The sequence below is a fragment of the Cebus imitator genome, unplaced genomic scaffold (genome assembly GCF_001604975.1).
Source record: "Cebus imitator isolate Cc_AM_T3 unplaced genomic scaffold, Cebus_imitator-1.0 Scaffold18, whole genome shotgun sequence".
In the NCBI taxonomy this organism is placed as follows: Eukaryota; Metazoa; Chordata; class Mammalia; order Primates; family Cebidae; genus Cebus; species Cebus imitator.
This window is the reverse complement of record NW_016107333.1, coordinates 10,185,630-10,197,852: the sequence shown is the minus strand read 5'-3', so window position 1 is coordinate 10,197,852 and position 12,223 is coordinate 10,185,630. Positions and strand designations below refer to the sequence as shown.

General features: G+C 48.1%; 1 protein-coding gene across 6 annotated transcripts in view; it reads left to right on the top strand.

Annotated features, from left to right (window-relative positions):
* The window catches only part of HM13 (histocompatibility minor 13), a 54,150-nt gene that overhangs the window by 14,579 nt on the left and 27,348 nt on the right, over window positions 1-12,223 (top strand). For all 6 annotated transcript variants that reach the window (XR_001820729.2, XR_001820728.2, XM_017515021.2 and 3 more), the window contains one exon: window positions 6,350-6,432. Coding sequence is in view for 4 of the 6 variants with exons in the window: in XM_017515021.2 (XP_017370510.1) it covers window positions 6,350-6,432 (83 nt within the window). In the remaining 2 variants the exon portion in view is untranslated. The remainder of the gene's footprint in view (window positions 1-6,349; window positions 6,433-12,223) is intronic.

Sequence of the window (12,223 nt, the reverse complement as noted above, 5' to 3'; positions counted from 1 at the left end):
TATTTTTAGTAGAGACAGGGTTTCACCATGTTGACCAGGATGGTCTCGATCTCTTGACCTCGTGATCCACCCGCCTCGGCCTCCCAAAGTGCTGGGATTACAGGCTTGAGCCACCATGCCCGGCCTGTTGTTTCATTTTTTGAGACAGAGTCTCTCTGTCACCCAGGCTGGTGTACAGTGGCACGATCTCGGCTCACTGCAATTTCTGCCTCCTAAGGTTCAAGCAATTCTCCCAAGGTTCAAGCAATTCTCAGCCAGCCTGGGCAACATAGCAAGACCCCCTTTCCTTCTGTAGGACCTGTGAGTATAATCCTTTGATTTCTCCTCCCTCAGCCTCCTGAGAAATGCTCTTTTTAATGGTTACAGGATACTCCCACAAGCAACCAGCCTGGGCAACATAGCAAGACCCCATCTCCACAAAAAATTTAAAAATTAGCCAGACGTAGTGGTACAGGCTTATACTCCCAGCTACTCAGGAGGTTGAGGCTGAAGGATGACTTGAGCCCAGGAGTTCAAGGCTATGGTGAGCTCTGATCACACTTCTGCACACCAGCCTTGACACAAATGTGACCCTGACAATAAAAGAGGAAGAATATCCCTGCAAGCAGATACAGCATAGTTGACTTACAGCATCCCCTGCATTTTAAACAGAAAATGTCATTCTGATTTTTACTCTTAAAAAGTAAGAGTGCATTAAATAACATTGACTATTCACAGATTTTTTTTTTCTTTGTACCTGGACTCCGGGTGAAGAGCTGAATTTATCAAATGCCTTGGTTCATAGCATTCCATCCTCAGTCCATGCCAGGCCTCCCTACTTTGTTTTTTTTTTTTCTCCCACTTCACTCCAATATCCACCTCCATTTCCCACCTTCATTTCTTTCTCTACCAGAGCCAACTGCTTTAATGCATTTGACTTCTGTCCTTCGATGTGTATGTTTCTTATAAAATACGTAGTGTTGGTGTATCTGTGTGAATGAGTGAGAATTGCATTTCCATAAATAGAACTGTGCATTGTATCTCCCTCTGTTTCCTTTTCTGCTCCCTGTACTTTAAGATCTCTCTGTGGCTCTGTATACATCCAGCCCATTGCTTCCGCCTTTGCTTTTGGCAGATAGTTCTGAAGTCTTGAGAGACCTTCTAACATTTTTAGTATTTAGGATTCTTTCCTTAGACCAGATGCTCCCAAAGGAATTTCTGGCAGCGGTGGGTGTGAGCATTCTTATTTAAGGCACTGGCTTCCTGTTGCTCAGCCTTTCCTCCTCTCTGGGCAGGTAAGCCTCAGTCTGCCTCGTGCCAAAAGCACAGAGTATACCGCTTTCTCATGACTTCAGAGTGTCCCCAATAAGATTTCTGAAAGGCAGCTGCCTAGACGACACAGCCACTGGGCTCCTCCTAGACTTCCCACCAACATCTGGCTGGTTGGTTTGCTTAACAGAAAAATAGCCTACCACAGCAGCTCTCCCTCAGCCCTTTTCCTCCCCTCCTCCTGGTTGGGGCACTGGAGTTTATAACTACATTGTACATTTTTAAAACTTCAGGGCTGGGCATAGTGGCTCACGCCTATAATCCCAGCACTTTGGGAGGCTGAGGTGGGCAGATCACCTGAGGTCAGGAGTTTGAGACCAGCATGGCCAACACGGTGAAACCTGTCTCTACTAAAAATACAAAAATTAGCTGGGCATGGTAGTGCATGCCTGTAGTCCCACCTACTTGGGAGGCTGAGGCAGAAAAATCACTTGAACCCAGGAAGCAGAGGTTGTGGTGAGTCGAGAATGCACCACTGCACTCCAGCCTGGGTGACAGAGTGAGACTTCATCTCAAAAAAAAAAAGACAACAAAAAAAAATTCATATTTTCCTGATGCCTCAACATCCCACAAACAGGCTATGAACACTTTGCCCAGGTGAACAGCTGCCGGTGTGATAAGGCTGGTCCCTGCCACAAGTTCCCCTTCTCGCCCTCCTCTACTGTGACCTAGTGGCATTCAGACACATGAGTGAGATTCCCGTTTGCTGTGTCTTCCACCCTGAGCCCCAAAGAAGCACTTACCCATGGCTTTCCTTCTGTAGGATTTGTGAGTATAATAAATCCTTTGATTTCATATGCCTCTCTCTCAAGGACATTCATTCTGAGTTTATAATGATCCCATCCTCATCACCAATTGTGTTGTAAAAAGGAAGTCCCCTTTGTGAGTTTTTTTTTTGTTTTTAGAGACAGGGTCTTACTGTTTCACCCAGACTGGAGTCCAGTGATGTGATCATGGTTCACTGTAACTTTAAACTCCCAGGCTCAGGTGATCCTCCCACCTCAGCCTCCTGAGTAGATGGGACTACAGGCATGTACCACCATACCGGCCTAATTTTCTTTTATTTTTTGTAGTGATGGGATCTTACTTTGTTGCCCATGCTGGTCTTGAACTCTTGGCCTCAAGCAATCCTCCACCTTGGCCTCCTAAAGTCCTGGGATTACAGGCATGAGCCACTGCATCCAGCCCCCTTTACGACGTCTTTAAGGATCACTCCAACACAGGCACAGAAACTATGCTCAGAGAGGCTTATGAAATTACAGGATTTACTATACTCACATGTTTAGAGAAGCAGGCATCCATGCCACACAGGGGGCCATATGGGAGGTGCTCCCAGGAAGCCACTCAACCAAGCAGGTAGGGAGAAAGGGGCAGGACAGAGGGAGGAAAGGAGAAGGGAAGACCCCAGAAGAGGACCAGAGGCTGGGTGTCATGGCTCATGCCAGTAATCCCAGTACTTTGGGAGGCCAGGCAGGCAGATTGTTTGAGCCCAGGAGTTCAAGATCAGCCTGGCCAACATGGTGAAACCCTGTCTCTGCAAAAAATACAAAAATTAGCCAGGCGTGGTGGCACACACCTGTAGTCCCAACTACTTGGGGGGCTGAGGCAGGAGGATCGCTTGAACCCTGGAGGTCAAGGCTGCAGTGAGCCAAGATCGGACCACTATACTCCAGCCAGGGCAACAAAGTAAGACCCTGTTTCAAAAAGAAAAAAAAGAAGAGGGCCAGAAGGAGAACCTGGGCAGAGTGTTCGTAGCCTATTTGTGGGGATGTTGAGGCATCTGTAAAATATGTTTTTTAAATAAGTTTTAAATTTTTTTTTTCTGAGACGGAGTTTCGCCCTTGTTGCCCAGGCTGGAGTGCAATGGCGCGATCTCGGCTCACCGCAACCTCCACCTCCTGGGTTCAGGCAATTCTCCTGCCTCAGCCTCCTGAGTAGCTGGGATTACAGGCATGCGCCACCATGCCCAGCTGATTTTTTGTATTTTTAGTAGAGACGGGGTTTCACTATGTTGACCAGGATGGTCTCGATCTCTTGATCTCGTGATCCACCCGCCTCGGCCTCCCAAAGTGCTGGGATTACAGGCGTGAGCCACCGCGCCCGGCCCTAAATTTTAATAATACAGTAACATTTCACAAAATCATAGCATTTACTTTATCCAACCATATTTAAAATTGATTCCTTTGAGGCAACTCAAAAAATTAAATCCAACAGCATAAAAAATAGAGTTAAAGGAGAAAACTGAAATAGGATAAAACAAGCCTTGGGTGAGGACCACACCCATACCTCATGCTCCAAAGCCTTGTACTCTTGCTAGAAATGGGCTTAGTTGTGGCTCTGACTTTTTAGCAGCCAACGCACAGAGGAAAATGAGACCTGGTGCTCAGTCCACATGGGTTACAGTGAAACCAACCAGAAGCTCAGGGTGTGGCTTGAGAGCAGTTTGCCCCAAGGGCTCACACTGAAAGAATGCAATGCAAGAGATATGCCACATCTTCAAAATAAAGCACAATTCATATGCCTACAAAATCTGCTCATAGATCTTTTTCTAGTAGCACTAACATTATGGACCACCAATTTGCCCTTCCATTCAGTCATTCTGTATTTATTGAGAGCCTACTACAACAGGCCCTGTGCTGCATACTGGGGATACTGAAGTGAGAAAAACATCTGACCATCGCTGTCCTCAAGAAGCATCTTGTTAAGTGGTAGAGACAGACACCAATCACATAGATAGATGTGAAGTTACAGCTCCGTGAAGTGCTTCCATGCTTCCAGAAAAGCATGGAAGAACCAGCTCAGGGTGAACCTCCACCCAGGGTGAAGCTTCTGCCCAAGCCCCTTATCCATGACAACAGCACCTGCATCGACCTAGCTCAGCTGAAACCCCAGGAGTCATCCTTGTCCCTGCCCCCTCAAGCCCTAGTTTCCAGCCCCTTCACACATCTTGCAACTCCAATTCCAGAACAGATCTGGAGGCCAGATGTGGTGGGTCACGCCTGTAATCCCAGCACTTTGGGAGGTCGAGGTGGATGGATCACCTGAAGTCAGGAGTTTGAGACCAGCCTGACCAACACAGTGAACCCCTTTCTCTACTAAAAATACAAAATTAGCCAGGCATGGTAGTGCATGCCTGTAATCCAAGCTACTTGAGAGGGTGAAGCAGGAGAATCCTTGAACCCAGGAGGTAGAGGTTACAGTGAGCCAAGATTGCACCATTGTACTCCAGCCTGGAAAGTAAGAGGTAAACTCCATCTCCATCTTGGATGGGTGAAAAAAAGCAGAACAGATCTGGAATCCTTCCACTGCTCAACTTCCCCTCCATCACCCCAGACCAGGGCACCATCCCCCTCTCCTGCTCCCTGCTTCTGCTCTTGCCCTGTAGGGTCTTTCTTCTACACAGCAGCAGAGGGGTCCTCTCATGCTGTCTGATCATGTCAAACTCTGCCCTCAGCATTCCAGTACCAGCCTGTCTCTCACAGGCAGATCTAAAGACTTCCCCATGGCACTGCAGGGTCTGGCTCCCTCTTCCCTCCCATCCTCTCTCCTGACACTGTCCCCATGCTCCCTTAGCTCTGGGTTCTCAGGCCATCTGTAGTCCCTGCACACATTAACATGCACCCACCTCAGGACCTTTGCAGCTGCTCCCTTCGTTTATGACTCTGCTCCTCTGTCCTCTCCAGAGCCCTCCCTGACTACCTGTCTAAAATAGCAGCTCTACCCCTTCATTCTCTGTTTCCCTGCCCTGGTTTGCTTTTCTTAGTGCCCATTACCACCTGACGGTATATTATTTGTAACTGTTGTTTTCAAGATTCTTTCTCCTTCACTGGCCCGTGAGCTCTAGGGGAGCAGCAACTTTGCCTGATTCCTTGCTGAATCACCAGTGCCCTGCACATAGTAGGCAATCAGTCAGTATGGGCTGAATTACTGAGGGGTTGATTGTGTCATGGAAACCATGTGAGCAAAGCTTCTCTGATCTGGGTGATAAAGAAGGCTGAGTAGGGGTGGCCTCGGTGAAGAGAGGAGAAAATCTCAGGCAGCAGGAGAGCTTGAACACGGCTGCCATGTGTGGACATGTAGCACACACATTGCACTGCAGAAAGGCCAGTGTGGCTGCAGTGTGCAGTGAGAACATGTGTGAGGCCAGGCTCAGGAGACCTGTGGTGGCCACCATGAGGGCAAGAGGCCAACAGGTGGATGTGAGCTTTCAGTTTATGAGAGCAGAGGGTCGCTGCGGAGCGGCTTCCAGCAAGGGAGCGACGTGATCTGGCTGATGTTCAGCAGATTCAAAAACAGTCCTGCTTGAGAGAGGCCAGGTTCCCTACACCCCGCACAACAGCACATTTTTCCTTCCCAGTTAGAGACCATCATAGTAACACACTCAGCAGCAATGCAGCAAACATGGGGAACATGATATAGCATTTCCAAAGTCTAGAATTAACACATGACCATTGACTAGAGCCTTGTGGCAGAATATTTCTCAGTTTCACCTAACAATAAAAAGACCAAGAAGCAGCTGCCAGGAATTCTGTCATAGCTTTAGCCACCACTGCAGGAGGAGTCATCAGAAAGCAGGATGTGGAAAATGGAGTGGGACAGATGTCTTGTAACTAGCATGCTTGGGGCGTGGGTGGCCACTCTGTAGGGGCTTCCTGGATCATTAAACAGGGAGAAGGAAATGTGGAAGAGTAAGTTCTGAGGTTCCAACAGCTCTCTTGGGGCTCTGTACTGAAGACTCCCCCATCCCTTCAGAACCACTGTGCAGCATTCTGAGCACAAACATAATTGCCTCTCTCCAGATAATGGAGCCACTAAACATAAACCGACAGACCGCTTTGCAAGGTACATCGGGGGGCTTGAGGTTTCTCCCTTCTCCCCCACAGCTGCAGAAACTAGAATACCACTAGTATTGTCTGAGACTCTTCCTGACTGCCCCCTAACTCAAGAAGGGTGAAACCTCCAGAAGAGAAGCAGGGATTCTGGTTTCCTCACAGCCACTGGCAACCCTAACTTCCTGTTTCTCTTTGTATTTCTGCCTCAGATATTCTCCCAGGAGTACATCAACCTCTTGCTGTCCATGTATTTCTTCGTGCTGGGAATCCTGGCCCTGTCCCACACCATCAGGTCAGAAGGCATCTCTCTGCAACATTTGAAGCAGCTTTATCGGGAGCCAGTACAGGGTCTTGGATGAGAACATGACTTTTGGCATCATTCAGAGCCAGGTTTGAATCCTGGCTGTAAAACTCAAGGGACTCTTTCCCCTGCACACTATAGATGACTAGGACAAGAATAACCTCTCTGGGCCACAGTTTCCTTATAGGAATGATGAGAATCTGGTGGCTGTTTCCACCACCACAGCTTTGGGAAAGTGATTTGCGAGCAGTAATGTTATGTTGGTTGGGACAGTACTCAGGTGAGTAACACCATTACCGCCTGCCGACACTGTGGCCTAGCTGTGTACTAAGCACCATGCTGGGCTCCTCACACATGATGTTGCTTCAGAAGGAGCCAGAGGCAGCACAGTGAGAAGTTAGGAGTGCAGGCTCTGGAGTTTGACTACCTGACTTTGAGCCCAGACACTGCCACTTAATAGCTCTGTGATCTTGGGCACGTTACTTAATCTCTCTGGCCTCAATTTCCTCATGAATGTGGAGAAAAATAATAGTAACCTTCCTGTGGGGTCATGTGGAAAGCTTTTAGCACAGTATCTGGCGATTTAAAGTGTTCAATAACTATTAGCTATTAACTATTAGCTATTACTGTTATCTGTGTTAACTTGCCAGACAACTGTAAATGGGTCGCTTTGGCTTTCTTTCACACCTGTATAATAGTCAGGGAAACTGAAGCCCAGAGAGGTTAAGAAATTTGCTAGCATCACACCGCTGATAAGCAACAAAGCCAGGATTCAAACCCAGGTGTGGCTCCAGAGCCCATACTCTTCCCACTGCTATCCTAATTCAACTTGCCACACGCTCATGTCTTTTCAGTGGTATAGGCCAGTTCATTAGAGGGGGCTGCTATTTTTATTTCGGACAGGCCAGTTCTCTGCTCTGCGGGACTATCCCACACATTACAAACAGTTGGCATCCTTGCCCTGCTTACCAAATGGGAGTTGTACACCAGTCTTCTCCAGCTTGTGACTATAAAGATGTCCCAGTATGTTTCTGTCTGCCCCCTTGAAGTGGTGCAGCCTCAGGTAGAGAACCACTGGTAGACCAAGACGTGGCCAGGGAAAGTTCCCAGAAGGAAGGAACTCAACTTGAACTTAGCTTTCTTTGAAGGGTAGGAAACCTGAAAGACATACAAAAGAGGGAGAGCCCAGGCCCTAGAAAGTTTGTCCACACTGAGGGCGTAGGCAGAATCTGCTCCCCAAAGCACTGAAAGCCAATATGAGGCCGGGCGTGGTGGCTCACGCCTATAATCCCAGCACTTTGGGAGGCCAAGGCAGGTAGATCATGAGATCAGGAGATAGAGATCATCCTGGCCAACATATTGAAACCCCATCTCTACTAAAAATACAGAAAAATTAGCCAAGTGTGGTGGCGTGCACCTGTAATCCCAGCTACTCAGTAGGCTAAGGCAGGAGAATCGCTTGAACCTGGGAGGCAGAGGTTGCAGTGAGCTGAGTTTGCGCCACTGTACCTCAGCCTAGCGATAGAATGAGACTCTGTCTCAAAAAAAAAAAAGCCAACACGAATGTGGCATCATTCCCTCATTCTAGGCACAATGGCAGGACAGTGTGGTAGTCAGGAGCATAGGGTCAAGAGTCAGGCAATCCTGGGACCAACACCTGGCGCTGCCAGCTCTAATTTGTGTAAGTTACCCAAGCTCTGAGCATCAGTTCTTCTACCTATAAAATGGAGAGACTGCAGGTACCTCCTCAGAGGTGTGGGGAGTATCTAGTGAGCCCCAGGCGATAACATCCTTAGAGCACAGTGCCAAGCACACAGTGAGCCTGGCGGCTGGCCGAGGGTTACACAGCCACACTTCACATCTGTTATTCCAATTGAGGTCACTGTTGTCCTCACCTGCACTGACTCTTCACCCACAAAATTTTATTCTAGCTAGCTTGGGAGAATTCTAGTCCAGCCCCCCCATGCTGAAAAATGGAGGCCCACAGAACCTGAGTGACTGGGACACAACCAAGACAATGGCAGGCCCAGTCGCCCTTGCTCACAGGACAAACCTTTCCTTTCGTAGTGGACCTGGGGTGGGATGGGGCAGTCACTTCCAAGCACTGGGTGTCCTCCTTTCCCGTGCTGATTAGGATCTGCCCCATCTCTAGCCAATCCTACCCCAGCATCTGTGACAGGCTTGAGGCCCCCAAGTCTCCCCACAGCCCAGCCTCCGCCTCAGAAAGAACCCAGTGTGTTTTGAAAGCCACTGTTAGGCTGTGTGCTGAGGAACTGATTATTTAACATTATTGCAGCAACCCTACAATGAAGATCTTATCTCTACCCAGCTGCCCAAGCAGGGTATTTTGAACTTCTATCATCTTGACTTCAAAGACTTTTTTTTCCTTTTAGAACAATAACTAAGGGACATCGTCCCAAATTTCTTGTAGATTAATCAAGAAACAATAACTGGGCACAGTCGCTCACGCCTGTAATCCCAGCACTTTGGGAGGCCAAGGCAGGCAGATCACAAGGTCAGGAATTCAAGACCAGTCTGGCTAACATGGTGAAACCCCCTCTCTACTAAAAATACAAAAATTAGTCGGGCATGGTGGCACATGCCCAGCTACTCAGGAAGAATCGCCTGAACCTGGGAAGCAGCGGTTGCAGTGAGCCGAGATCATGCCATTGCACTCCAGCCTGGGCAACAGAGTGAGACTCCATCTGAAAAATAAAATTAGCCAGGCATGGTAGCACATGCCTATAGTCCCACTCGGGAGGCTAAGGCAGGAGAATCGCTTGAACCTGGAGGCAGAGGTTGTAGTAAGCCAAGATCGCGCCATTGCACTCCAGCCTGGGTGGCAGAGCAAGACTCCGTCTCAAAAAAGAAAAAGAAAAATAATAATTGAGGTTGGGCATGGTGACTCACACCTGTAATCCCATTACTTTGGGAGGCCAAGGCAAGTGGATCATCTGAGGTCAGGACTTCAAGACCATCCTGGGCAACACGGTGAAAGCCCACCTCTAATAAAAATACAAAAAAGTAGGCTGGGCACAGTGGCTCATGCCTGTAATCCTAACACTTTGGGAGGCTAAGCTGGGCGGATCACCTGAGGTTGGGAGTTCGAGACCAGCCTCACCAACATGGAGAAACCCTGTCTCTGCTAAAAATACAAAATTAGCCTGGCATGGTGGTGCATGCCTATAATCCCAGCTACTCGGGAGGCTGAGGCAGGAGAATCCCTTGAACTTGGGAGGCGGAGGTTGCAGTGAACCAACATCACGCCATTGCACTCTAGCCTGGGCAACAAGAGCAAAACTCTGTCTTAAAAAAATATATATATAACAAAAAAGTAGCTGGCTGTGATGCCGAGTCCCTGTAATCCTGGCTACTCAGGAGGCTGAGGCAGGAGAATCGCTTGAACCCGGGAGGTGAAGGTCGCAGTGAGTTGAGATAGCACCACTGCATTCCAGCCTGGATGACAGAGGGAGACTCCATCTACAGAAGAAAAGAAAAGAAATAATTGATTGCCTATCTGTCTTTTAGCTACTTCATAATTTTTAGACATAGATATTATCAACAGAAAATAAAACCAACAACTGCTAAAACTGCACATGGTAAAATGTATGGGTGACTAGAAACCAACAGAAGAATCATTTTCTTAATGAAATTTAGAGCAACAAAATTTGACCTAGGAAAACCATACCTTTTAAAAATAATGGATCTGCCAGGCATGGTGGCTGACACCTGTTATCCCAATATTTTGGGAGGCTGAGGCGAGCGGATCACCTGAGCTCAGGAGTTTGAGACCAGCCTGGACAACATGTTGAGACCCTGTCTCCACAAAAAATGCAAAAATTAGCCAGATACGGTGGTGCATGCCTGTGGTCCCAGCTACTCGGGAGGCTGAGGTGGGATGATTGCTTGAGCCTGGGAGGCAGAGGTTGCAGTGAGCTGTGATCATGCCAATCCAGCCTAGGTAACAGAGTGAGACCCCATTTCAAAAATAAAAAAATAAAAATAATGGCTGGCCATAGGCAGAAGGGATGCTCACCATATAGGGTTAAAGCTGGTCCACTAAAAAATTTGATGGGGACTAAAAAGTGTCAGATGAAGGAAACTGTTATTGTAAAATTTACATGGAAAAGAGCTGAATCCAATGAAAAGAGTTTTATAAGGTAGGGAATGATTTGATTGTGCTTTTTAGAAAGTTGGTCCACTAATTAAATTTATGTTTCTTCTTCAATTAAATTGAGTTTTCTTACATATTTTCTCAAGGAAAGTCTACAGTGTTGTTAGAATTTTGATCAGCTGCCTGTATCCACAAACTTAGACCTTCCTCGGGATCCAAACAACAGATCCAAAGGTTTAAGACAGGGAAATTGAGGCTCAGAAGGTTATGTGACCACCAGGATTCACAGCTGGTAAGGGCAAAGTGAGGTTTTGAGCTCAGGTATGTCTGACTCCAAAACCACTATTCCTTACATTTTGGCAAAAGTGAAGGCGGGGGGGCTTAGAGAGGGTGGGCTGTCCACCTCCTGTCATTGAACCTGTGGTCTCCCGGGGATTGGCAGCGGAGAGGCCTGCTGAAAGGCTGCAGAGAGCTGCACCTGAGCTGTGTCAGCACGGGCCAAGGTTCTCTTAGGATTCCTTCCACCTCCACTGCCACCTCCTAGCCCACTTTAAGCCTCTTTGGGAACAAACCCCAGCCTCCGGTATTGGAGGAAGGCAGGGGCCATAGCCTACCTTACCTTGTAAAGTCACCAAGATTCAAACCCAAGACATCCTTCCTGCAAAGGGAACCTTGGCTTACTTCATCATCTGTGTCTGAGCTCATGCCCCACCCAGCTGACCTTAGAGGGAAAAAAGGGCCAGATCTGCCACCCCAGAGGAGGAAGCAATGTCACCAGTTTCACTCACCCTACCTTCCACACCCAGGGGAGAAGGGCACCAGGATGTGGCTTGTCAGTGGGAAGCAATGACCTTTACGTTTGACATGAGCCACTGAGGGCCAGGAAGAATCCGCCTGCTACAAGTCTGCATTCAGAGTCATTCAGCAGGCATTTAGCAAATGTCTAGCAGGCACCAGGCATCTTCACCTCAAGGTGGGATGAAGATGATGAGACATCTGCTCTCATGTCCACAGACTTGCGTTAGCCAGGTCGCCTGACTCTTAGTGCTGAGCAGCCCCTCTTTTCTCAGAATAACAAAGATGTCAATCTAGAGACTTGCTACTTGGAGTTGAAGCTGCAGTTACATTTATAGGTTGCTGATTTAATTATCTCAGTAGCCCTTCGAGAAAGGTATTGTGGCATTCCAGATGGGGAAACAACTGCACAGAGCAGTTAAGTAACTTTCTCCCAAGAGCAGACCACTAATAAGGGCAGAGTTAGGATTTGAGCCCAGGAAGTCTGGCTCCAGAGTCCATGTCCTTAATTGTCACACTCTGCTGGTTGAGAAACTGAGCACCAAGCTCCTAAGGAAGAGACCAACTAAGCTGGGAAAAGGGCTTAGCTCTTCAGGCTGCCCCTCTGCCTCCATCTATACTTGCACTCACACCCTGGCTTCAGACTCCTCCAAAACTGATGCGGCAAACTAATCTGAAAGTTCTTCCAGTCAGCCACCCAGCTTCTGCCTCCCACCGCCTTAGAGCCCTGCTGTGGGAGCCCATTTCTGATTCTGCCCTTGCATCTGCTGCACCTCTGTTCACAAAGCCCTCCCATCATTCATGCCACAGCCCTACAGGCTGGGAGGGATCAGCTCTTTGACAAGGGGAGAAATGGAGGCCCAAAGATGGTTC